Source organism: Rutilus rutilus (genome assembly GCF_951802725.1).
Source record: "Rutilus rutilus genome assembly, chromosome: 4".
In the NCBI taxonomy this organism is placed as follows: Eukaryota; Metazoa; Chordata; class Actinopteri; order Cypriniformes; family Leuciscidae; genus Rutilus; species Rutilus rutilus.
In genome coordinates, this window is record NC_140212.1 from 30384657 (window position 1) to 30411509 (window position 26853).

The window sequence follows — 26853 nt, forward strand, 5'->3', positions numbered from 1 at the left end:
CCACCTGCATGGGTTCGGTGTCGTGGATGGGGCTGACCGCGTCGGTGCCGCTGGACCTCGGGAAGTCGAGGAAGTGGACTGGACGTTCGGTTGGCGCGCGTCGACTCATCCGGCCAAGCCTGGAGTCCACCCGCAACGCCAGCTCTATCAGACCATGGAGGGTCGTCGGGAGGTCCAGGGCGTAGATCTCCTGATGTACGCGGTCAGCCAGCCCATGCAGGAACATGTCCCACTGCGCCGTGTCGTTCCATTGGCACTCGGCGGCCAGGGTGCGGAACTCAATGGCGTAGTCCGATACAGAGCGATTACCCTGTCTGAGTTCCGCCAGCCTCCTAGCAGCCTCCTTCCCGGCCGCCGCGCGGTCGAAGACGCTCCTCATGGCTTCCGCGAGTGCCTGGAACGACATGCAGCAAGGGTCTCTATTCGCCCACACCGCCGTGCCCCAAAGGGCCGCCCTCCCAGTCAGGAGAGTGAGGACAAATGCCACCTTAGAAGTTTCCGTGGCAAACGTGCGTGGCTGTAGGGCGAAATGCATCTCACAACGGGTAATGAAAGCACGACAATAATCAGGTTCTCCAGCATACCTCTCAGGAACTGGCATACGAGGCTCGGACTGGGAGGGCGGATCAGCAGGAACGGGGGGCACGAACGGCGTGGGTGGCGCAGTGGGCATGCGCAGATGTTGAATTTGCTGGGTTAGCTCGGACACCTGCGCCACCAGTGCCTGTATGGCACGTCCGTTGTTGTTAAGCCCCTCCTCTTGAGCGTCCATTCGTTGAATGCTCGTGCCGATGAAAGCTTCCATCGATATCTGGGTCTCGCCTGCTGCTTCCATCGATTGGTCAGATCGTTCTGTCATGACGCACTGGAAAAAGGAAGCAAATGCAGGCGATCTCAAGAATGTATGTTTATTAAACACTTAAACACAGAAGTGCAGACTCAGGCAGATGGTGAGGGTCAGACGGCTGAAGCAGGGTGGCGCAGGGACTAGATGGCCGCGATGAATCCGGCGGTGAAACGGCGTGAAGGTGAAGACAGGATCCAGACACGAAGAACACACAGCACAGGACTCCAGGAAGAAACCAACTCACGGGAAACAGGAAACACAGCACAAACATCGACCAACGATCTGACAATGAGAGAAGAATTCAGTGAGTCTTTAAAGGAACTGGAGATGAGTGGCAGCTGGCGCCGAGCTGATTACAGATGAGATGATTGACTGATAATTGATACGGTGACACCCACACACACACGCACATGGCACACAGACAACAATAACAAATGCACGAGACAAGCAGGAAGCAGCGCACTCATGAACCGTGACACTAAGGTCACGTGACATTCATTCAGTTTATTTTATTTATTTATTTATTCTGAGCTACAGACAGAAAATACAATGTGCTCATGATTAGAGCGTTTATTAATTTTGCTACATTGTAATGTATTGCTTAGTAGAGAATTAAATTGTTTTATTTTTGTCCTTGCTTATATACCCTTTTCAGTTGGTAAACATGGTGACTATTTGTGTGGGCGGAGCTTAGGTGGAGGCAGAACGATCCCTATGGCCGCTTCACTAACGTTAGTGTGCAAGTTTTGTTAGCATTTGTTAGCTTGTTTTTTAACAATGCAGGGCTCAACATTAAGCCTTTTCATGTGCTTGTCCTTTGGACAAGTAAATCTGTCATTCACTTGTCCAAGTAAAAAAAATTGCTTGTCTGGAATTTGTGTGTGTTGTAAATATAATTTATTCTGAAGACATATTCTCATCTGGGTTCAATCAGCTCTGATGTGTTAAAATCTGCATATTGTTATATCTGCACCTTTAAAGGGCTTATTAAATCTTATTAAATGTATGCTTCATCTTTTGTTTAAAATTTTTAAACTATGTATTTGATTACACTTTCTTACCAGGTTCTTCCAAAAAGACTAGTCACAATCAATCACAACAATGTAACGTTATACAATCTTAGATGATTCACAAATAATCACAATAATTTAGAAAACAATTCAAATTGGAGCCTGTACTCCATCGATTCTTGCACCCAACAACACAACAAGATGACATTTAATAACAATAATAATGATTTAAGCTCTTATTATGTAGCCGAATCTGTGCTTGTTTGTATTGGCCGCCTCCAGTTTCCCGTTTGTTTTGCTTCCAGCTAACGCTGTGACGGCGACACAAAAGGGGTCTATAGATGAGGTTGATAGAAGTTAGCCACTTTCGTTCAGACAGAGGATGAAATGTGTCAAAAATCGCAATGCATATCGTATCTGGACATATCGTGATAGTATCGAATCGGGAGATGTATCGCCCCACCCCAAGTAGTTATTAATTGTTACTAGCATAACATTTTATTCAACAACTAATCCTGAAAAACATATAATATGATAATGTAATTTAATTTAGGGAAGCATTAAGCCATGGAAGGTCATGTACTAGTGACTTTACCTTTTGTTTTAATACAGTTTATTTACAGTGTATTTCATTCTGCTTACCTGACTCAGAACTGCAGAACTCCTGTCCTGATTGGCTGTGGCACCTCCATCGGCGACTGGTCTTTGTATGGAGCCACCGTGAGAGGCCATCATTTTACTATAGATCTTGTCTCTTCTCCCACAAACTCCAATTTCAGGTACTTTATTTTAATTTTATTTTTTTGCTGCAGTAACGTTGATGTATTTAATCTACAGATTTTCTCTATTAACAACGCCTCTTGCAGTTCAAAACGCTTCTGCTACGTCATGCATTTTTGTCAGTTATGCTTTCAAATTTAATACGTAAGGCAGTCTGTCAGAAGTAGGGATGCACCGATACCATTTTTTCAGAATCGAGTTTTTCGCAGTTTTTTTTTTATCAAGTAGAATTTCTACAAATTAAGTACAATATAACTGTGTTGAACTGATAATAAGAACTGAAAAAAAGAAAAACAGCAACAAAATATATATGATCATAATCTGACATAACTGCTGTTATAAACTAGATTAGTGGATAATTCGGCAGTAAAATTTAGTAGTTTGTTTATGTATGGATCCAACATGACAGACGTGAAAATATATGCATATTTTTAGGAACACATCTACAAAAATGTCTATTTCAAGTTGATAAAATAATTTAAAATCCACATCAGTTTATTTGTGACGCCACGCTCTCCCAGGATCTATAACGTTACCTAGGCTACTTCTACTAAAAAGTCATCATAACCGCGTGCGCGATCTGCTTGCAGTCGTCGAGATGGATGCTGAGGAGTTGAAGAAAAGAATAGCTAGTGGAGATTGTAAAGTTGTCGACAATACGTCATCAAAAATCAAGTCCCGTGTGTGGGAGAAATTTGGAGTTATCTGAAGGAAATATTGTGGAAGGCTTTGCTGCAAACATTTTCGTGTTGGATAGCCGCAAATGTGGAACTTCATCCCTGAGGAAGCACGCAGAAACTGTGGTAACAAAGCAGTTCTATCGAACAGTATTTTTCATATTTAACACTGTTAAGTATGTGTGGTGTGCAGGGCGTGTTTGAACCCAGAATGGTCAGATGTAGGCTAGACGAAATTACGTGGCATATAGTGTTGTAGCCGCGTCTGTTCAATTGGTGAAATGTTATAAGGCTAACTCAGTTTTGTGGTAACGTTAGCCATGTTCTTCATGTACCGGCCTTTTGACAGCTTCGGCTGAAGTTGTCCTTGTGTTAATTGTCGTGTAATAACTTCTGTATGACCTGGCAATAAACATTTTTGTAAGTGTGTCTATAATGTGATAGTCTAAACTGATTTTATGTCGGGTGTCGGTTCTATTTTAAGCGGGTCGGGTGCAGATTTTAATTAGTGCTTCTGTCGGAAAACGGGTCGGGTGCTGTTTTAAGCACTGCGGGTACGGGCGGGTGCGGATTTACAAAATCGGACCCGTGCAGGACTCTGGTGTACACATAAATCTCTGACCCATCGTCGTCTTCTTCGAATATCTGTCGCTCTACATACGCCATCTGGTATAACTGAAACGATTGGCTATGAGCTACGTACAGGCGCATTTGATAGACATTTGTAGCGCCCAATAAACGGCTCTGGGCATTCGTAAACCACGCCTCAAATACGAGAAAATGAACATGTGGTTCCCAGACCACGTCTCAAAGAGAAAGAGGTCTGACGTTAGCCAGGCTAACGCTTTGTAGTAGTATTTTTTTTTGTTGTTGTTGTTAATTGAAAATGTTCTATGCTCAATTACTTTGGTAGCCGATTATGTCTTCCCCAAAAGTACGAGTGGATTGGAGAAGCAGGCTGGGGAGTTTCATTTTTTGTTGTTGTCTGTAACTATCTGGCAGACGTGACGTAGCTTACAAAAAAGGTCTCGAAAAGACTGCAATACAATATTTGTTCCTCCAAAACCCCTTTACTGTTAAAATTACAAGATATCGCAGCGGACATTCAAATGGACTCTTTATTATGAATATAGGACTGACCTGAAGAAAAATGCTATATCTACTGTAAATGCAGGTACACTCGCTTTCTCGACCTCTCACAATACTTGACTCTAGCTTCAATGAACAATATCAATGAGATCAAAACATGTTTAAGTTGCAATGAGTGGTTGCTAGGGGTGTTGTTTAGTGATACATAGAACCGTTGGGTGAAGCGGTCACATCGTGAATAAAACACAGCTATTGACCAATCAGAATCAAGGATTGGAACTAACTGTTTTATAAATTGTAGGTCAAACCTTGGGTGTGGACCTTCCTACATTTTCAACATCATTTATAAACAAGTTGTAAAGCAGAAGCCAGTTTAACCCAATAATTATGTTAAAAAAAAAGTAAGAAAAAACTTATGACTCATATGTAGGCTCTGTTTTACAATAGTGTTTTGAATGCTGTCTGGATGAACAAGTAAGCAAAGTCAAGCATGTATTCTATTTGTGACCATCACCTATAATTATAGCGACGGTGAGTAAGGTATCAAAGATGACGACATCCATACAACAAAAGAAATGTTGTATCATAATTGACGTGACAAGAGTCCAATCAAAGCGTGACTTCATCTGTCACATCTGAACTAGCAGCATATTTTATGAGTGGAGAAGAGAGGATTATTTGAGTCAGGCATAGACCACAAAACTGACAGTAGCAGAGAAAGTGCTTCAAATACCCAAGCATGTAGTTTATCGTGGTTTGCCCTGTCAGATAATTTGACAGATGCGTGTGGACTTGAGGCGCGTTTCTCCAGTGTATAACTTCTATTTGATGGTTGTGTGTTGATGGAAGTGCAGTAATTCTGACTAAAACATAAGTTTTGCTAAAATATTTATATGAAATGTAGGTTTAATATTCTACATGTATTTATGAGCCGTAACTGTAAACGGGGTATACGTGTAATTACCACAATTGTTACATGTAATACAATGTTCATTTACTTATTTCAGATGAGTGAATGTGTAACCAGACTATTTCTGCGATGTCACCGCTATATGTTAGTGTTGGGCGATATGCTCCATTTTCATTTTGTCATATCGTCAGCCTGTGAGATCGGCGATACATGATATTATCGTGAGGGGGCGGGGCTTACTTATTTTTATTTTTTTTTTCAAATCTTTTTTTTTTAATTCTCAAGTATTTCAGCAGACAATTCTTTTAACAGAGGGTTTTCACAGAAGTAAATTACAGAACAAAGAAATTTAAGAATTACAGAGAATTCCCCCCCACCCCCACCCCCACATATCAACAGGAAGGGTATACTTAACATAAGCATCTGAATAGATATGCATCTACACAACCGCTGCATGCATATACATACATACTCTCACATACCGCACATACATATGCACACGCACACATATGTGTACACACACATCCATTTGTACACATCAAAATATACATATACACATAAAAAAAAAAATAAAAAAAAAAATAATAATAAATCAATTTAACCGTCAGAGTTTCTCATTAGAAGAATAAATTTTCCCCATACCTCGTCAAAAGCCATCGAGTTCTTTTTCAAATTATACATGATTCTTTCCGGTGGAATATAGGACAAGATTTCATTCAACCACATATTGAAGCAAGGGGGTGTAACACTTTTCCATTTCAGTGCGATACACTTGTTAACAGCCATCAAAGCCATTTTAACAAATCTAATATTGTAGAAAGAATATAGAGGTAACATAGATTCATCTCCAAGTAGAACCAGTCTTGGATTTAAAGCCAAGTCAGAACCAATAACTTTTTCAATAGTATCTTTAACAGCTTTCCAAAGGTCATCCAAATGGGAGCATGACCAAAACATATGAATAAGAGACCCAGTCTGTGTTTTACATCGGGGACATAATGCTGAAAGGTCAGGGTTCATTTTATTTAGACGCTGCGGTGTATAATACACTCGATGAATCAAATTGAATTGCTGCAGTCTATGACGACTGTTAAATGAGAATGTCTGACTCTTTTGACAGATTGCTTCCCATTGTTCCTCTTTAAAATCAACCCCCAGGTCTTGCTCCCATTTCAGCTTGGCCCCCACTGGGCCACAAACCGAAAGCTTCAGCAACATTTTATACATAGTTGAAACAAATTTCTTTATATCTTTACCCACAATAAAGGTGTCTAGTTCCAAAGGATAAAAAGATAACAATTTACCTCCTTGCTGAACTCTAATATAATCTCTAACCTGTAGATACTTAAAAAAGTGCTTGGGTTCCAGAGAAAATTTTAACTTTAACTGTTCAAAGGGTAATAATGACCCTTTGTCAAATAGGTCACCAAATACACAAATCCCTTTTCTATACCATAACAAACACAATTCATCTTTTAATATCTTGGGTAATGCCGGATTAGCGTAAAAAGGGGTATCTGTGTATATTTTTTGAAGGTTTTTAGTCCTTTTCCTAATATCAGACCAAACTTTACACCCCTGTAGAACAAAGGGATTATTAAGAGTTCTTTTAAAGGTATGCACATAAGGGATATAAGGTAAGCTAGAAAGAGTAATATCTGCTAATTGATGTTGCTCTATTTGTCTCCAAGAAGGGGGGTTGTGTCTATTAATTTGCCAAGCCCATATGACCATTGATTGTGCTGCTAAATAATATAAATAGAAGTCAGGGAGACCGAGTCCTCCCTCACATGGGTTCAAACAGAGGACTTTCAATTTTATTCTTGCTGGCTTACCCTGCCATAGAAATTTTGTTATTAAGCTATTTAAGTGCTTAAAAAAAGATTGAGGGACATGACAAGGGAGAGTCCTAATTAAATAAAGAAACCTGGGGAGTACACTCATTTTAATACAGTTTACTCTACCTATTAGTGAAATGGGCAGTGTTTTCCATCTATCTAACTCTTGCCCCATCACCTTCATCAAAGGGACATAGTTTAGCACAAATATCTGGTCTAACTTATTTGAAATTTGTAGGCCAAGATATGTTAAGCTAGTATCATTCCATGAAAATGGTACATTTAATTGAGGCATAACGTCTGCAAAGGAATTAAGAGGCATAATAATACTCTTTGTACTGTTTACCTTATACCCCGAGATAGAACCATATGCCTCTAGTATATCGGCCAATGCAGGGAGAGATGACTCAGGCCTGGTTAGAAAAAGCATTATGTCATCAGCATATAATGAAATGGTATGTTCATCATTTCCGACTACAACTCCATGGATCTGTGGGTTTGATCGTATTGCAATAGCTAACAGTTCAATTACCAAAGTAAAAAGAAGAGGCGAGAGGGGACACCCTTGTCGGGTTCCTCTTGTAAGTGGGAATTGAGAAGAGGTATCGAAATTTGTAAGAATTGATGCCTTTGGATATTGATACAGAGTTTTAATCAACGCCATAAATCTGGGACCAAAATTCATTTTCTCTAGAACACAGAATAAAAAACTCCATTCGACATGGTCAAAAGCTTTTTCCGCGTCCAAAGAGACAGCTAAGACGGGTACATTAATTTTTTTTGAAAAATGAATAATATTGTAGAACCTTCGGATATTATCATAAGGAGAACGGTTAACGACAAACCCAGTTTGATCCATAGCCACCAGTTCAGGTATAAGGGAAGCCAATCTATTTGCAATAACTTTAGCTAAAATTTTATAGTCCGTATTTAATAAAGAAATTGGTCTATAGGAGCCACATAGATTAACTTCCTTCCCTGGTTTGGGTAACATGATAATCAGTGCTTGTTCTAATGTGTCAGGTAATTTCCCATTATATAAAGTCTCCTTATACATTTCTACCAAGGGACATAGAAGCTTTGGTAGAAACTTTCTATAAAAATCAATAGGGAATCCATCCTGCCCAGGGGCTTTACCACCTGACAGACTACAAAGTGCCCTTTGAACCTCCTCCTCAGTAATATCAACTTCTAAGCTTACCTTATCCTCCTCCGATATAACAGGTACGGATAAGGAGTTTAAGAACATTTTTATTGAAGCTAAATTACTCCCCTGAGAGGAGTATAGGGACCTATAGAACTCTGCAAAGGCAATATTAATTAGCTGTGGGTCCCTAGTTATCGAACCATCTTTTTGTTTAATTGAGGGGATTAATTTACTAGCATCATCCCTTCTAATCTGCCAGGCAAGTAAAGAACCAGACTTTTCTCCATGTTCATAATATTGCGCTTTAGTTCTTAAAAGAGCATTCTCTGCTTTGTGGCTAATAATGATATCATATTCAAGTCTTTTAGTTTTTAACTGTAGTAAATATTTATCATCCTGAGTTTCTATGTGTTTTTTTTCCAGGGTAGAAATAGCCAACTCTAAGGAACTTAATTTCCAATCATTCTGTTTACGTTTCCTCGATGTATATGAAATAGTTAAGCCTCTTAAAAATGCTTTCAAACAGTCCCAGATAACTAATATGGAGGCAGTGTTTTTATTCAGTTCTAAAAAGATCTCAATGTTGGTATTAATAATGTCAATATATTCTAAATCATTGAGAAGGTAGTTACTGAATCTCCACCGCTTCTTCCCAGCAGTTTGTCCATACTTAACAAGCATCACTAGCGGAGAGTGGTCAGTGATTACTCTTGGTAAGTAATCACAAAATGATACAAGATGTTGCTTCCCAGAGTATATATAGAATAGGTCTATTCTAGAGTAGCTATTATACTTGTGAGAGTAAAAAGAGTATTTCCTTTCATTTTCATTACGAGCCCTCCAAATATCAATAAGATTATGGTAGGCCATTTCTTGTATTAATACCTTAGCTGCAGCTGTATGTGAAAACCTATTAGTAGGCGATCTATCTAATATACCCAGGGTCAAATTCAGATCACCACCAATTATAAGTTCGGAGGAGGGGTAATTTAAATTCAAGAACAAATTGTAGAAAAATTGTGGTTCATCAAAATTTGGTCCATAAACATTTACCAAAACTATTGGTTCTGAGGCTACATAACCCCCTTACTATAACAAAGCGGCCCGCTTTATCTTTAATTACTCTGTCCTGTTGAAATTGTACTTTATTACTAATCAGTGTAGCAACCCCTCTTGCTTGAGAAGAAAATGAAGAAAAGAAAATCTGCCCTTTCCATTGGCACCCTAATTTAACATGGTCTGCTACTGTTAAGTGAGTCTCTTGTAGGAAAATGAAATCAACACTCTGCTTATACAGAAAATTAAGAATTTTTTTCCTTTTCAAAGCTTGATTTAACCAATTAACATTCCATGTCATATATTTATACTGTATAGAGCTATTCATAGCTTAATTGTGGTCCTATAGCCAAACTCAAGTAAAATAAAATATCACCATTCAACAACAGTAAACACAGAGAAACAAAAAAAAAAAAAAAAAAAAACCCTTATCAAAACCAAAAAAGTTACCCTGATATTTCATTAACAGCAACCCTATCCTGATCTATGTGTCTGCCTTCCTAAAGAAATGCAGATCGATCAAACACTTCACGTACTGGTGATATCGTCACCTTCCCAACCCAGCAACTGCTCCATTGCAGGGACTTAATTCATATGAATAATTATAATAAGAATGAAATAAAAATTAATATAAATAAAGAAAAAGGTTAGTCATTATATGCATAATATTTCATTTTATTTCTTAGAATCCCTCATTTTCAATTTAATCTAAACTGCCCAGTAGGCTAAATCCAAACATATAATAGCCTATACAAAAATATATCACTTATAGTTGTCCAGCAGAAAAAAAGAAACTAAAAAAAAAGAAGAAAGGAGAAGAGAAAAAAAAAGGAGGAGAAAAAAAATGCGTACCTTGAGGGTTAGCGTGATCAAAAGTATTCCACTGTAGAGTAACAATAATCTGTGCCCACACAAACAGAAACAAAACGATAAATAAATAAATAAATGTAAGTCTGTATATGGCACCTGTAAGTCAGATGGCCCTTGTCCTTGTCCCGCTGTTGCGGTGAAGCGAGCCTGGGGATAGTTATTAAGTTGACCCGGCCTCAAAAATATTCAGGATGATGTTGTCGCAGATATGTCTCAGCTGATTTTGGAGAGGTAAAGGATCGACGTCCTCCTGACAAGTCGATCCGTAGCGTTGCCGGGTAAAGCAGGCTGTATTTTATGTCACATCTCTGTAGCAGTTTCTTCAGATCAGTGAACGCTTTGCGTCTTTTGTACAGTGCCGTAGAAACATCTCTAAAGACCATAATAGTAGAATTGCCGTATTCCAGCTTCTTTAGTTGTCGGGCGGCTGCAAGAATTTTCTCCGTGTCGCTACTGCGCAGCAGACGAATAACCAGCGCCCGTGGTCTATCATGTTCAGCTGGACGACGGTGCAGAGTGCGGTGGCAGGTCTCAATTTCAAAAGAAATGCTTACTTTCAAGATCTTTGGTAGCCATTCCTGTATGAAACCTACGCCATCACTGCCTTCAACTCCTTCAGGGAAACCCACCAAGCGGAGGTTATTCCGCCGGGCTCTATTTTCCATATCATCAAGTTTTCCTCGGAGCTCTTCAATTGCAGCATTAGTCTCTTTCTTAGAGTCGGCAATATCTGCACGCAAATCCACAGCGGTTGCTTCATATTCTGACTGTTTGGCCGAAAGATCCGCCAACTTTTTATTAATAGCAGAGTGTTCGTTGTGAATTTTCTCTACTACCTTGTTTATTTTACTCAAACGGTCCTCGACCATGTCGTGTATTCTTGAGAAACCCTTTTCCATCTCGAGAGAAACCAAGCAGGTGGCGTGTCCTCACAGGACTGTGATTGCGTGGTATTATCCACAGGTGCATCTGCCGGCGTGCCATCGTCTCCTCGCCTCAGGCCCTTCCTGGAACTCATTCCGAAGTAGTAGTAATAGTAGGAGAAAAATCAATAATAACCAGTCCAGACCCAATATAAGACGGCTTATAACTTAACTCGTTTCAAGACTCCAACAATAAGCTATATACTGAATTTAGAGGGATTTATATTTTCAATGGAGCAGAGCAAGTTGCGACGTGTGCGCCGCCTATGCCGCCATCTTGCCATCTGGCTTACTTATTTGATTATTTCCTGGTATAGTGAGGTAAAAAAAAAGATCCTAATCATTCTTGTATCTGACTCAGAGTATTTCGACATGTCAGTGGGACATCCTTATCCTCTCATGCCGTTACAGATGCATCATTTTGACTGTACTTCTGCACGAGATGAGAACACGTTTTAATAATTTCTTGGGTCAAGAAAGAGTCGGACTCTGCGATATATGTCCTCCTACCAGTGCTCTCTCTGTCTGTATGACCTTCACATATGCGCACCGCACTTCAATAAGCCAAATAACGCAGGTTGTGTTTTAAATGCCGGGAGAAATCAAAGGCAAAAATCTAAAAGTCGATCGGTTATACTTAAACTTAAGATAAACTCTGATAAAGGAAAAGGGGTTAATGCGTTTACATGACCACATGCATTGTCAGTTTATTCAGCATAATCGAGTTAATAACATGCATGTAAACGTGCTCATTCCCTGAAAGTGAAAGCAGAAACGGACTGAGCTTTCACTGCATTACCGGCGCGTTCTCTCAAGCCCCTTTCACACAGCGCGATGATCCCGGCAAATTGCCGGGAAATTGCCAGAACGCCTTCTGTGTGAACGCAAACACGACCCGGGATTGATGCCGGCTTCGATGCCGGGGTGGAGACCTAGTAACATTACCGTGTTCAGTCCCGGAACGCGCGCTGTGTGAACAAAAGCCGTAATAATGCCGTGTCGTAGTGATGACGCTGAAGGGCGGGATCGTTCGCCAGCTGTGAAACGGTACGTAATGCGCAAGTTTATGATCGAATGATTCGAATCAGAGAAAAAAAATGCAGAAGTGTTAAGTGCAGAAGAGAGAAATCGCAGCTCATAAGCAAACTTAAAGGGATAGTTCACTTAAAATTCTGTCATTATATACTACTCATCCTCATGTTGTTTCAAACCTGTATGAATTTCTTTCTTCTGCTGAACTCAAAGGAAGATATTTAGAAGAATGTCAGTAACCAGACATTTTCTGGGTCCCATTGACTTCCATAATAGGAAAAAAAAATACTGTGGAAGTCAATGGGACCCAGAAACTGTCTGGTTACTGACATTCTTCTAAATATCTTCCTTTGAGTTCAGCAGAAGAAAGAAATTCATACAGGTTTGAAACAACATGAGGGTGAGTATATGATGACAGAATTTTCATTTTAAAGTGGAGTATCCCTTTAAGACGCTGCTGAGACATTACAAGTCACATCGATGTCACGTGTCCTTACGGGATTTTTACGAGTTGTGTGTGAACGCACTCTCTGATTCCGGAAAATCACTGGCAGTGTGAATGAACCAAAATCAAATGAAAAATCGCGGGTCACTTTATCCGTGTATTTTCCGGAATCTCTGTGTGAAAGGGGCTTCAGAGACGACGGTGGATATAACGGTATAGCAACTATCTTAATTTACTGGCTTAATATTTCTCTGGTGGACTTACATTATTGACAGTGAAAAAATTAGAAGAATATTTCTTGTTAAACAAGTGTTTGAAGTTGCTTTTGATTTTCACAGATGGCAGAGTTGTGCTGCGTTCGTGAACTAAAGACTTTTATTAGGCCTAGCCTAGGCCTATATAATTTTATTGATATTATTATTATTATTATCATTCATATTTTGTAATTGTATTGTTTTTAGTGTTATTAGTGTCATTAAATGTTTTGTTAATGTGCTATGGAAAAAATACTGACGAACAACGATGCCGTCTTCATCTGTTAAATTAAGCACTCTTGACAGTTTTTGAATGGATCACCTTGCAATTAAATTTTGTTGTGGGATGTAGTTTTTAGTCGGTTTTAAAAACATTTTCTTCGAGGAGTCCTCATACGCGCGTGTCAGTAATGTCGCAAGTGTGGTTATGTGGTGATGTCGTTATGAATTTAGGCAAGGCAAATTAATTGTAGTTCCTAATTAATTAATTAAACAATACTAGCTTCATAATAATAATAATAATAATGATTTAATACATTAATGGGAAAACGAGCCAATTATCGTATTGATATCGTCAAAGGCTGCCAGCAGCGATATCTCTGACTTTGGTCGATACACGATACTATCGTCTATCGGCACAACCCTAGTATATGTGCTTTATTTAATGTTAAAAGAGTGTGCAAGTTTGAAAATCATTTTGTTTGTCTTTTATAGCCGTACTGAAAGCAACTCACCTCAGATCTTAAAAGTGAACAAGAATGTTCAAACTGTTTGTTAACAGACAATTGTTTCAGTAACTATGTATGTTTAATAATGTTAAAAAAAAATTGTGTAATATTCATGAATTTGTGTAATTATCCATTTCGTTGAGAGTGCTTGGAGCTTGCCGAGCGTGCGCTCTTCTGATTAGCTGTGATTTTTACCACTGTGACAAATTTTTGTCGCTAGAATCTTATCGTGTCTGGTTAGGACACGATGTTACTCCTACCAGTTAACATTTGATCTCAGCAATACTGGTAAATGAGCAAAACAAAGTTTTTTTTTGTTTTTTTTTAAGGTGCTCAAAGTGATTTTGGATGACTTCACTTCTTGTTGACGTTGAAAGTTTTGTCAAACAAAACGGAGGCTAGCTAGACCCTCCCTCCTCCTCCGCACACTAACCCCCCAAACCACACCCCCAAATCCTTCTTGTCAGTTATTGGCTGGAACAGTTTGTTGGGTTTCGTGGTGCGGGTGAGCCCAGTCTGTTTTTCTTGCCGTTTGTGGAGCCTGGGCTGTCTACAGAGACTGCGTTTCTTTACAGTGTTCAGGGGACAGGCAGCTAGCGGATAGTGAGGAGATGTTTGCTGTATGTGACAAATGTTTTGGCCTAAAAAACGTGGCATTGCTTAGAGCACCTTTAATTTTTAAATTAAATACTGTGAGAATCATGTTCAAACTGATTCAATCTGATTTCAATTCCACAGCTATTATCTATTAAGGAGGTTGTTGACAGTATTGTGTTCATGTTTCTTCATTTCACATGGTGTTCACTGCCCATTGTTGTTTGTGAGAAATAAGTATTTTAACCCACTGTAACTTTCCTTATAGAATGCTCTAACATCTTTTTCATTTTCTTTTCTCTACCAAACAGCTTAGGAGAGAGTTCATCCTCAGATGCAGATCTACCTCTAGTCCACCTTCATTCCCACACCCACATGGCCATCAATGTTTCATTAAATAATAAATATGCAATAAAATAATAAATATGCAGTCCATAACCAGTGTCTGCCATGCACGATCTGTTCATTGCAAATGTTTTAGATTGTTCTATTAAAGCTCATTATAATCTTTGAGACCGGTATTATGGTAGCTGCAACACTTCCTAGGGAAGGGATCTTTCGTGTAGGTGTTCTGACAGAACTCGTCCAGCAGGAGTAAGAACTTAGTGGGTCATATTGCTCCAAGATCCTCCAATCAGCACCAGGTCATCAGCAGAAGCCAGAGTCGCTACTGGACCTTATTTGTGACTATATTCACCTTTATGCTCTCAGCAGTTACTACATTACATTGTGTACTTAATTTTTTAAATATATTTAAAGTTGAATCATTTGGAAAGTAAATGGCATTAAATATGTGAGGTAATATGAATCAAATTAACATTTGTATATTGTTTCCTCCTAAGGCTTCTTCCTCATACATCTACAAGGGTTTTCTTTACCATTGCCAGCTTTGCCTTGCTCATTGGGAGTTTGTAAGCATCATTATTTTGAACAAAATATGAAAATGGCTTGGTGTGTGTTTAACTATTTCCGTGCATGGCATAGTCAAAGAACCACCTGACACAAAGCCATGGATCATGGAATAAATTAAATTGTTAATGAAATTATCAAGCTTATGCTACACTTTACATGCTAAGCAGCAGCCAGGTATGGTAGTCTAAGGGTCTAATTTATGCTTTCTGCAAAATACAAGAAATGACGTGAACCACACCTATAATCAGCATCTAGACTTTTCATTTGACTTGCAAGGAGGTTAACCTCAAATGTACAACTTGGCTGGCTTTTTTTGCATGGCTTTTTTTATCCAGTAAGACGATAAAGTTGCCCTTAAATCATTGAAAGCATTATTTAAATAAATCCCTGTGTGTAATGCTTATATTTTATTCTGTACTGAAAAAAAAAAGCTACGTGTACCTCGTAAATATATGTAGTAAGACAAAATGGATCGGTGAAACTGCATAAGCCAACACAAAATCTCTTAGGTAGCCTAAAACTGTCAGTTTTGTTTTCACATGTACTGGTAAGGGAAAAATGCAACAATGTTTTTAATGCTTGTCAAATTTTATGCTGTTCAACGATGAACAATGAGCCATCAATGTATGTATTTTATATAATTATTTAAAAATATATATATTCTGTGTTGTGGATGCGAGTGGCACAATACGAAGCCCCACCCGCTGCGTCTGCGGATCAGGGGTGCGTTTCCCGAAAGCATCGTTGGCCAACTATGGTCGCAAGTTCATCGCAATGTCCATTGAACTCTATTGGTAACGACGGAACTTGCGACCATAGTTGGCCAACGATGCTTTCGGGAAACGCACCCCTGCTCGATTCGCGTGGCAGTATGCAATTTAAAATATTTAAGATTCATCGTCTAGACATTAATATTAAAAAACGGTCGTTCGAATGCGATGTTTACCAGACGCTACGATCTTTCAAAGACGTCTCCGCGATGTACGTGTGCTATCTGGGATGTGAATGTTCACGGTGCATTTTATGCAAACAACTCTAATCGTAGTTATAACTCTATATTTGGGTCATTGACGAATAAGGTTTTTAAAAGTAAAAAAATAGAATGGAGATATAACTATATTTGAAACCATTTTTTAGTTTACTTAGTTTTTTTTAGTTTAAGATTTTGTGGTTTGTACAATCAATTAAGTTTTTTGTCATTTTTTACAAGATGGAAAAAATGTCACCAAAAAAGTCGTTCGGTTTAACCACTGATTTGAAAGTTAAAAACTGATTTGACATTGATGTTGAGATGGTATATAGTGTGTACCACAGAATAAATATTAAAACAAAATATCACTGATCTCATAAATGTAATCATTTATTGGACTACTCTAAACACTCCAACATATAGGAGAGGGGAAGGAGAAAGGGGAAGGAGCCTTATCTGCTTTATATTTGTATTATTGTAGTTCCTTTAGTTATTAAAAGCAATATTATTCCATTTAAATATTTACTATATCGGTTTTACCGAATGACTTTTTGACACTTCAAAATCTTTAAAATACCTTTATATGTAGTTTAATATAATTAAAACCTTTTGGATTCAGTAAAAGAGATCAAGTTGTACTACCTTACATACTTTGGATGTTATATATTTGTTTTTTTTATTATTATTAAGGCTTTTGGACAAAAAAAAAAGACCCGTCACGTCATTGACCCATTTACAGTAGGCATAATTGTTATTGCGTATGCAGCATGAGTCAAATACAATCTTCTGTTCGTGAACAGTTGTATTTCATTCATTAATCTGACTACTGTTTTTACTTACATCAATTGCTCGATCAATATTATTATCACATATTTTACATTTTTAACTGTAGGTACCACAAACAATTTAATATGGGTAAGTTTGTGTATATTTTACACGTAGTACTGTATGTGCTGCATATAAACACCAGACAGATAATTATTTATTAAACAGATGGTCTTAACTCATCTCACTTGCACAAAATAAATGCAGTAATAAAAAGCATAGAAACGCACAGGTGAAATACACTGAAAATGATATGCATTTAAAAATTTGGTCGGGTTGAAGTCCTCCCTCCGGATCTTCTGTATCCACTCAGCCCGTACCGCAGCGTCAACGGGGAATGCATGAAAACTGACTTCTCTGTTATAACTTGACGAAACTGTACATAACGGCACACAACAATGAAGTGCTGAGGCTGTCACCCTCTGAAAGGCAAGTCACCTCTCTTGAATCCTAAAAACACTCAATGTGAAAAATATCGCTGTGGTAATGGAACTCGGTCGCTGTTGTCTCCCGCTCTCGCTGTCAGATCACCGGAAGTTTTCACCGGAAGTACTGGCCCACACACTCAAGTTCGAAACGTCAACGGTCGCCATTTTGTGCACGGAGCGAATTACGAATCAGGAGCCAGGACCAAACCACTGTGAGGCATCGGAGGGGGACTCAAAATGTTTCTAATCATATTTTGCATTTGTTTGCATTTGTATTGTTTTACTAGTACTTTCACAAACATTTATATAAAGTATATCATGTAATTAATTTTACACATGCTTTTAATCATATTTTTACCGACCCCCTCGCGATCGAGCGCAAAAAATTCAAGTCAATGTTCCAGTCATATGCAACTGTGACCCGTTCGTCTTCTACAACACTAGACGTAAAAGGAGAAGTCGAGCAATACCTTGGAATGCCCATAGACAGTATATAAACTGGACACAGCGACCCCATAGGTTTCAACGGAGAGAAGTGAAGCAAATTAGAAGCCCTCACTTCCTGATGGCTGAGCGGACTGCGCAGACTCAAACTGAGCTTGACCACGTGGATGTGACGTGAGCAGCCTGTCTAACAGTTGTAAGTCTTCTAGTAGCTGTGCCAAGCGAAATCTGAACCATTCCCTTCCGAATCTCGCAGAGATGGAGAGTGTGAGTAGGAGCTGTCCATGAGCTAGAAGCAGGAGCAACGTCATGACTCTCTATGGGCTTCTCCCTTGACTTTATCGGACTTTATGCCTCCACGTCCCCCCGATTGACTGCGAGCTTCTCTTCCTGTCTCTACGGTAATTTCCAGAGAGTCGCGTGGTTATGACGCAATCGTTAGCCTACTTTTACAAAAACTGCTTCTACGGGGCCATAACGTAAGATACAAGGTAATGGAGCCTTTTATACATTGTCGTGTTTCTTTAGAAATAAACCATGGACAAATGGAGTCTTCAAACGCCTCAGATGTAAAGTTATTCGCTGTCAAAGTGACACCAAAATGAATGGGAGTCAATGGGATGCTAACAGCAGGTGAAGGCTTGTTAGCCAATGGCGGCTCCCGGGGGTGGTACGGAAATCGAGCGCTCAGTTACCCCCCTGGGAATGCCAAGATTGAACACCGAAGTTGACGTCCTTCACTTCTGGAAAGAAAACTCTAACATACTGCCACAACTTTCACAAATATGCAAGACGCATATTTAGCATTCCCAGGGGCTCGGCCAGCGTGGAAAGGGTGTTTTCTATTGCTGGTCTGATGTCCAGCAATAATCGCATGTGCTTGGCACCTGCCACTCTGCAAAAGCTCGTTTTTCTGAAAGTTAACGCAGCTCTGGAGATATAGCTTTGCTAATAAAAAAATATGTTCAACCAGCCAGCATTTTTTCTGTTCATAGTATTTCTCAATAGTAATATAAAAGTTGGCTTAAAGAGATCTATATTTTTTCGTTTGGCAATTTGTTTAACTTCATGTTTTAGTTTGTGATTGATTTATTTTATTTAATGTAATGGTTTTCGTTTGATAATTTATTTAATATAATGTTTTTCATTTGATGATTTATTTAATTTAGCCTCATTCAACACTTATTTTTTTATTTTGCTTTGTTTAAAAGTGAGCTAAAGGATAGCCTAATTTATTGTTTTGGGGCTGTTCAAAATTCCAATAAAGTATGTGGATGTTCTTCTCTTAGTACTGCGTATTTGTTTTACAGTACATGCATCTTCTGATCAGAGGTTGGTGTTATTTAAAAAAAAAAAAAGAATAAAAATTTACCGTGGAGCGAGACGTATTAAGGACGGCGTGGGGAGGGAGCGAGGAGCGGAAAATTGTACACCCAGAGCGGAGCTTGAGCGGAGTAATTAATGCTTTGAGCTCCGCTCCGCTCACATACTCTGCCTTACGTCAGCTTCATCACTCCGGGATTATTACTTCACTCTTCTGACTCTTCGGACGACCGAGTTGCTCATTTGCAAACCTGCGCTACCTATCTGACTGTTCCAGTGTTTCTCCCATTGAGTCTGGTTACTGTTTATCGCTCCAATAAACCAGTTTTACTTGCTATTGCCTCTTCTGTTCTCTTTCCCGTGACACTTTTGTACAAAAAGTATTTTTTAACAGGTTACACATTACACTGTGTCACTATGTCATTGTATTACTGTCATACCCAAATTGTCAAGAAAAGACCATGTGAATTGAGCAGAGACATTACAGTACAAAATGTTAAGTATCAAATGTGTATTCACATTGCATTACACTGTGCATCAAGCTCCAGTGTTATATTTAACGCACCCTTGAAAATCACAGAGAAACGCTGACAAAAATTGGCCATGCAGTATGACGGCTAATTCTTTATTATAACCTATAAATGTCAGAAAATATAGATTTAAAAATTAATGCAGTAATAAAAAAAGTCATCCTTTGTACGGTGTATTACACATAATCTCTTTCATTTACCTGGTCTAGAACTTATGATTACTCATATTTTTTGTTGTTATTCATATTTATTGTTGAGTTCAAAGGTCCATATAAAAATATTGGCAAAATAAAGTTGCCAAAAAATGGATTTTGTTATACAATTAGACTGTTTATAAATCTTCAGTATTGAACAAACACTAGGGGTCTCATTTATAAAACTGTGCGTAGGATCCTTACTAAAAGTGTACGTGCGCCCGAAAGCCAAAAATGGCGTACGCAAAAAATATTCAGACTTATAAAACCGTTCGTACGCCAGTACCTGCGCAGAATTCACTTTATAAATCCCAGTCAGCGGAAGATTGTGCGCACATGCGTCTCCACCCGAAATAACCATATATGGAGTTTACAACGCCTAGTTTTACTATGCAGATCCTCATCTGCATATCATTTGCATATGATTATTCATCCACGTGATAACGTTTAACGGTACAAGACACATACATTAATAAAAAATCAAGTAGTTGCCTATCCTTGCCTTGTGTTTGAATACATAAATCAAATAGTGTAAAAAACATTTCAGAGAAAGTTTTTCTCAATCTTTTCCACTTGCCGAATTGTATTTTTAATTGATTTATATTTTTAATGGAAACAGATAGGCCTTGGGCATTATTTGCACCAAACTATTTCCTCAGACAATCTGGTATTATCATGATAAGCAATTATCTCTGTGGTTATAACATTAAAACACAGCACGCCACTGGAAAAGTGTTCAAAAACATCGCATCCACAACAAATATTTCTATTGATTGAATATAAAAAAAATGTTGTAACTTCTCAGTAATGATTTCATGTTTAAGTATTAAACTCCATTAATTTGAATGGCATATTTAATCTAAATGTTTATATCAGAAGTAAAACATAGTTTAAATCATTATTTTATTTATTTAAACTGTTATTTGCGTCAGTTTCACTTAAACGGCCCAACGCGCTCACTGGCACGGACATTTAAGAAGGGATGGATATTTGCTTCAAGTGATAGGCTTGGTGAGTGAAATTATATTTTGCATTATCTTTCTGTCTTTAGATTTTCTGTCTAAAAGTGACCAAAAAGACATTTAACTCCAGCTCACCATCGGTGTCGCCAAACTGCTCCATCTCCAAAACGTTCGTACGCATGGGTCAGAGTTTGCGTGCGGGTGCGCAAATTTTCCCGTCGAGTTTGTTTTTATAAATCACAACTGTGGCGTACGCCTCTTTCAGGGCCTGTTTTGTGCGTACGCAACGGTTATAAATGAGGCCCCTGAATATGGCCTAGAAGCCAACCCGAAATGGCAAACTATGGACAATATTTCAGCTCATTCTGATTTATGTCAAGTTCAAAGAACCAAAAAGATTTGTAGGCATACAGTAAAAATGTTACAAGTTTGGATTTATTACATGGACGGAGCAAGAACATAATGTTAGTGTCTAACATGAATGTGACCAGTTCAGCTGAATGGTACTGACCCTCTTTAATTTATACTGAATGTACAAAGCAAACTATTTGCTGAAATAACTACAACATTAACAACATAAGCATCGCTCTGTCAATCAGATGCGTGCAAAAGTTTTCTTTGTTACAGCATAACAATAGACTCGGTTTATTCCAGTGATGACAAAGCTGAATTATCAGCATCATTACTCCAGTCTTCAATGATCCATTTGTAACATCATACACTACCATTCAAAAGTTTGGAGACAGTAAGATTTTTTTTTTTTAAAGAAATTAATACTTATATTTTAGCAAGGATGCTTTAAATTGATCAAAAATGACAGTTAAGACATTTAGAGAGAGCAAGCGCGGGTTCACACAAATGTATTTGGAGGTTATGTTTTGCTATTGCTCAGCAAATATATTTTTGAACAGCTTTCTTAAGTTTAAAATCACGATCATTGGTTAGTGCTTACTGCTTATTGTTTTGCACGCAATAAAGCGTAACATTGGGAGAGTAGCATCAAGTTTGGAGAGAGTTTACCTGATTAATTATTCTAATATAAATAAGTTAATATCGTCAAAATGTCAAAAAGACAGTCAAGCATGTTTTTAATTTACCATATCCATGAGTAAAGCTGGTAGTGTTTCTGATCAAAAGAGATCCCGAAGATGGAACTGCTAATAACAATCATGATAGCAGGAAACTCTCTCACTAGTGACGTCATTGTATGTTCCGTATGGTCGGTCTCGGTCACAGTGCCTTTTAATTTCTGTTTTTGATCCGGCAATTATTTATTTACAAATTTAGCACCGGATGTAACAGAAGTCAAATTAAAAGAGTCAGGAACAGTCTCAGTCAAAAGACAATTGTTTATGATATTCACTTATACTGGGCATATAGATTTGTTTAACGTCATATGGAGAAAGGTTGGCTTTAATTTTAGGGTGATTTCTCTACAAGTCTGTAGACTAACTCAAAATCAATTAGTCATATATCTTTAAGTCCATATTCATATTACTCAGTATTGATTTAAATGTTCCCAAGTAGCCTAAAATTGATTAGCTACAGTAAGCCTATACAGTATGCCATTTTGCTTTTTATACACATCTCACACTTTTTTTTCTTTTTCATTAGAGGTTCTAAATATTTAGTCTAAATATATCATTGGACAACATTATGTATTTCACAAATAATTAAACTGAAATATTCTGACATCTCTTTAATTATTTGTTTATTGTATGTTAATTTCTATCCACTTTTGTGATTTTAGACAGCAGCGTCTGAACGGGACTTTTATTTTGGCGATGTGACATCATAAGTATGCGCCGCGCTCCTGTATCTGTTGGGATTTGGCTGAAGAAAGGTTTGTGTTCTGAAACATTTAGTGTTTAAATCAATGCAACCCGGTCAGGCAATCTTAGATTTAATTTTTTTTTGTAAAATGGCTTAATAGTTGGTGAATGTAACGGTGTATGAACGTTATTTTTAATGAGTAAAGTGAATCTACACATGAGTAACAGAAAATGTGCAGCTCATTTAGCTCGTGGGACTGTTTCTGGGGGACGAGTCTGAGGGATGAACAGGAGACAATGGTAAGGAGAATGCAGAAGACAAAAGGTAAGTAAAATAAAAAGTGAATCCCCAGAAACATTCCCATCCCACGGACCCAGCCCCAAACCCCATGGGCTCTGCAATAATAATTAATAAGGCTGGTTTCTAAAGTACTTCTTCCTGCCTCTATGTATTAATGCTCATGGGTAGCCTAAATGGGTTCCATTCAGACCTTAACATTAAGGATTTTACTGTTATATGTCAACAAGATTCAACAATTCATTTTCACCTGGCTAGACCAAATGTTTAGATCTGTTGTGGTATTTATGCAAATTAGCACATTCGTAATTAGATTATGCACCGTTTGTCCATGTTAACAAACAATTTAAAAAAACTTGTAATACATAATTTATTCTTCGGGACTTTTTTTTTTCATATTGAGGATACAAAATCAGTTGAGTTTGCTTCTGTTGCAATTTGTTCAACCTTTTTTCATAAAATGACTGGACTATGTAATAACAAATAATAATAACAACAACATAAAATGACTGTAAAAATATAATTAGGCCTACATCATTCTTGCCTAATGATTGCAAATAACATCTTTTGAATGTGAATATATATATATATATATCCACTATCCAGCCTCTTATGAAGATGAAACCTACCCCTGCAAGGACTCCAGAACATCAAACATGGATGATTATTTAAAAATGATCATTTTATCATTGCTTTAAACTGCACACTAATTTTGCTTAAATGCATGTATGATATTTGTAAATACTAATTTGTGCTATCTTATAATTGTACTTTCTGATATCTCATAAAATCCTATTGTGGGTTTGTAATAGAAACCTGCATTTTCTGTAAAGCTGCATACAAATGAATGTATTATGAATTAAATTGAATTGACTTGAAAGAGCCATTGCATGGTTACTGTACATTTTAAAGTTATGGACCCAATCTGACAATACAGAAGAGTTATCACATTGTTGGCCCATTTGGGGGCGTTTCACTGATGCTTTATACCCTTCATCTGTGCTTGAATATAATCATGCACAATTGCAGATATTTTTACTGTAGAATTTTGAAATTATGGACTCATGAACTTGACAAACATAGTACAGTTAGAAGAGCCATTGCATTGTTGGCGCAATTGGGGGCTCTATACCTCAGCTGCCTTTGCGTTAAAAGTTGCACTGGGGCCTTATACCCAGTGTGCTTGACTGTAGACTGCACCCATGAATTTCAAGTATACATTTTCTGTCGCTATAACAATAATAAAATACTATAATAAAACTATTAACAATTGGATTTGAAGAACTAAAAAATAGTTCCACAGTAATAATTGCTCAAAATTTGGATTTCATAACAGTAGTAGCTCTACTATAATGGGGCTCATGTCCACTTCAACGCACCCTCTGAGGCGGCCGAGAAAGGTTTTCAAACCTTCCTTAAAAAAATTATTCTACAGTAAAAAGTGCTTAGAGTTTGTATAGCATTTTATGAGATGATATCAGAAAGTACAGTTATAAGATACCACAAATTATAGTATTTGCAAATATCATACATGCATTTAAGCAAAATTTATGTGCATGTTAAAGCAATGATAAAATGATAATTTTGTATAATCATCCATGTTTGATGTTCTGGAGTCCTTGCAGGGTAGGTTTCATCTATTCAAAGGTGCTGGGTCATCTGAAGTCTTCATAAGAGGCTGGATCCAAGCTGGACATAAATCTCTAGTTACATCGTGAAATTGAATCTGTAATTATTGTTTTAATTCTTTATTGATTTATAAATGCATTCAAGTGATGTTATTTGCAATAATTAATGAATGATGTAGGTCTAATTATATTTTTACAGTCATTTTATGAGTTATTATTATTTACCTTTCAAATAGTTTATTATTCTTTTCTGAAAATATAAACAATACAAATAGGGTCTCTAAAAAGTGTGAATAAGTGAAAAACCACACGGTCCCTAAATTGAGCTGATGACATGTACAATAATTAAAGAATACTGTAGCCTAATTATATTTATGTGCCTTTATATTTTTACAGTCCATTTTCACTGATATATCAGTATTATTTGCATTTAAACATTTTTTTTTATTCTTTTATTCTGAAAATAGACACAAAAGTAACACAATCCCTTTAAAAACGCGAAAAACCGCACGTGTAACGACAATTGTAGTTATTAAAGTAGTGTAATATATTAAATGTATTTATTAAAATTCCAAATAATAAATATTAAGTGCCTGTGTAATACAGTATGTATTATTTTATTACATTTTAGTCTAATCAGGTTTAAGTCTATTAACTGGACCAGTGCACTGAACTACTGAACTAGAGCTGATTGAGATTTAAACCCAGAGATTTAGTGTGGATTTATTTTTCTTTCTGTTACTTATTCTCATCTTAAACAGGACAAACACACAGAAAAACTCCTGGTGAAGCGACTGAGATCCACATGACACTATTATAAAGATGGCGTTTATTAAAGAGGAGAGTGAAGACATTAGGATTGAAGAAGTATTCAGTGTGAAACAAGAAGAAAATGAGGAACAAACAGGTTGGTTTTCTTTTGAACATTTCTGAATAAAGTAAAATGTTAGTAATCACCTTTTCAGTTGTTGTCTATAAGGGATTTTTGTCTTGGAGCACTTGTTATTCATTGAATCAAGCTATAATTTAGCAAAAAAACATTAGCATATAAACAAAATAATATAAAAAAAAATCCCGCTGACACAGCTTGGTAGAGTTACATTAACTTTACAACCAACATAATAACAGACTTCAACATAATAGATGTTTTAAATCAAACTGTTTGAATATTTCAAAGCAACACAAACAGTTTCGATCAAAACCACAAATTGTGCACTAAATAAACATCTGTTGTGACTTTCACATCTTCCATTAAGCTCAGTTGTAAATGTAGCATCTTAAAGGGGACCTGTTATGCCCCTTTTTACAAGATGCAGTATAAGTCTCAGGTGTTCCCAGAATGTGTCTGTGAAGTTTCAGCTCTAAATACCCCATAGATCATTTATTATACCATGCTGTAATTGCCTATTTTTAAGTGGAAGGAAAAACATGCTGTTTTCACTCATGTATCTTTAAATGCAAATGAGCTGCTGCTCTCTACCCCACTTTTCCAGAAGAGGGATGTGCCTTTACAGCTTGTGCCTCAGATACTCTGACAAAAACTAACTATCGAGAAAATTCCATAGCAAGATCGGAATATAGCCTATAGAAGCCCTGAACCGCAACGAAAAAATAAAGAAAATCTAGCATTTCGAGATTAAAGTCGAAACATTTCGAGATTAAAGCCGAAACATTTCGAGAATAAAGTCGAAAGAGTACGAGAATACAGTCTTCCGTAGAAGTTGCGTGTGTGCTTGCCGTTGTTTCACATTGCTGCTCAGGCATTCATAATGCACGTCCACTGGCACAGATCGAGTGTTTCCAATTCATAGCGCGCGTGTAAAGAAATGCGCTTGTTAAGTCCAACTGCCTCGGACATGGATCTACACAAAATAATAGCTTTTTACTTTTATCTGGGCTTTCAACAAAAGGAAATTATACAGGTGCCAATCTACCAACATGGCATTAGGCTACCATTATAGGACGTTATAAAATATAATATAATATAATATATAGGACGTATGCACTGTATTTCATTAAATGTACATAAATTATGTCACTGTGTTTGTGTGTGTGTGTGTGGTGTGGTGTGGTGTGGTGTGGTGTGGTGTGGTGTGGGGGTGGGTCATGGTAGGTGCGCTGTATATTTTCCTGCTTTTTTGTCCTTTGCCAATCACACCTATGGATATTCTTCACAGTAAACCAAACAGCGTAAATGTGAATGTCAGCGCCTGCAGCTTTCTCTATTTTCTTTTCTGAAAGCTTTTCTGAAAGCTTGAATTCAGATTTATTTTTGTAGGATAATTAAAAGATTAGACACTAACCCTAAAAGTCTTAAGCTATTCCCAGACTAAAGGCGGGCATACACTGTGCGATGTCTGTGCGATT

At 37.6% G+C, this 26853-nt stretch overlaps 1 protein-coding gene across 3 annotated transcripts in view; it reads left to right on the forward strand.

Annotated features, from left to right (window-relative positions):
- The window catches only part of LOC311289728 (uncharacterized protein), a 118958-nt gene that overhangs the window by 85126 nt on the left and 6979 nt on the right, over nucleotides 1–26853 (forward strand). The window contains exons 1-2 of one of the 3 annotated variants that reach the window (XM_084407964.1): nucleotides 22564–22631; nucleotides 25248–25393. In XM_084407964.1, coding sequence (XP_084264090.1) covers nucleotides 25309–25393 — 85 coding nt within the window. In that variant the 5' untranslated portion in view covers nucleotides 22564–22631; nucleotides 25248–25308. Of the gene's footprint in view, nucleotides 1–22563; nucleotides 22886–25247; nucleotides 25394–26853 lie in introns of those variants that run through there. The other 2 variants (XM_084407963.1, XM_084407965.1) reach the window with 2 other exon arrangements.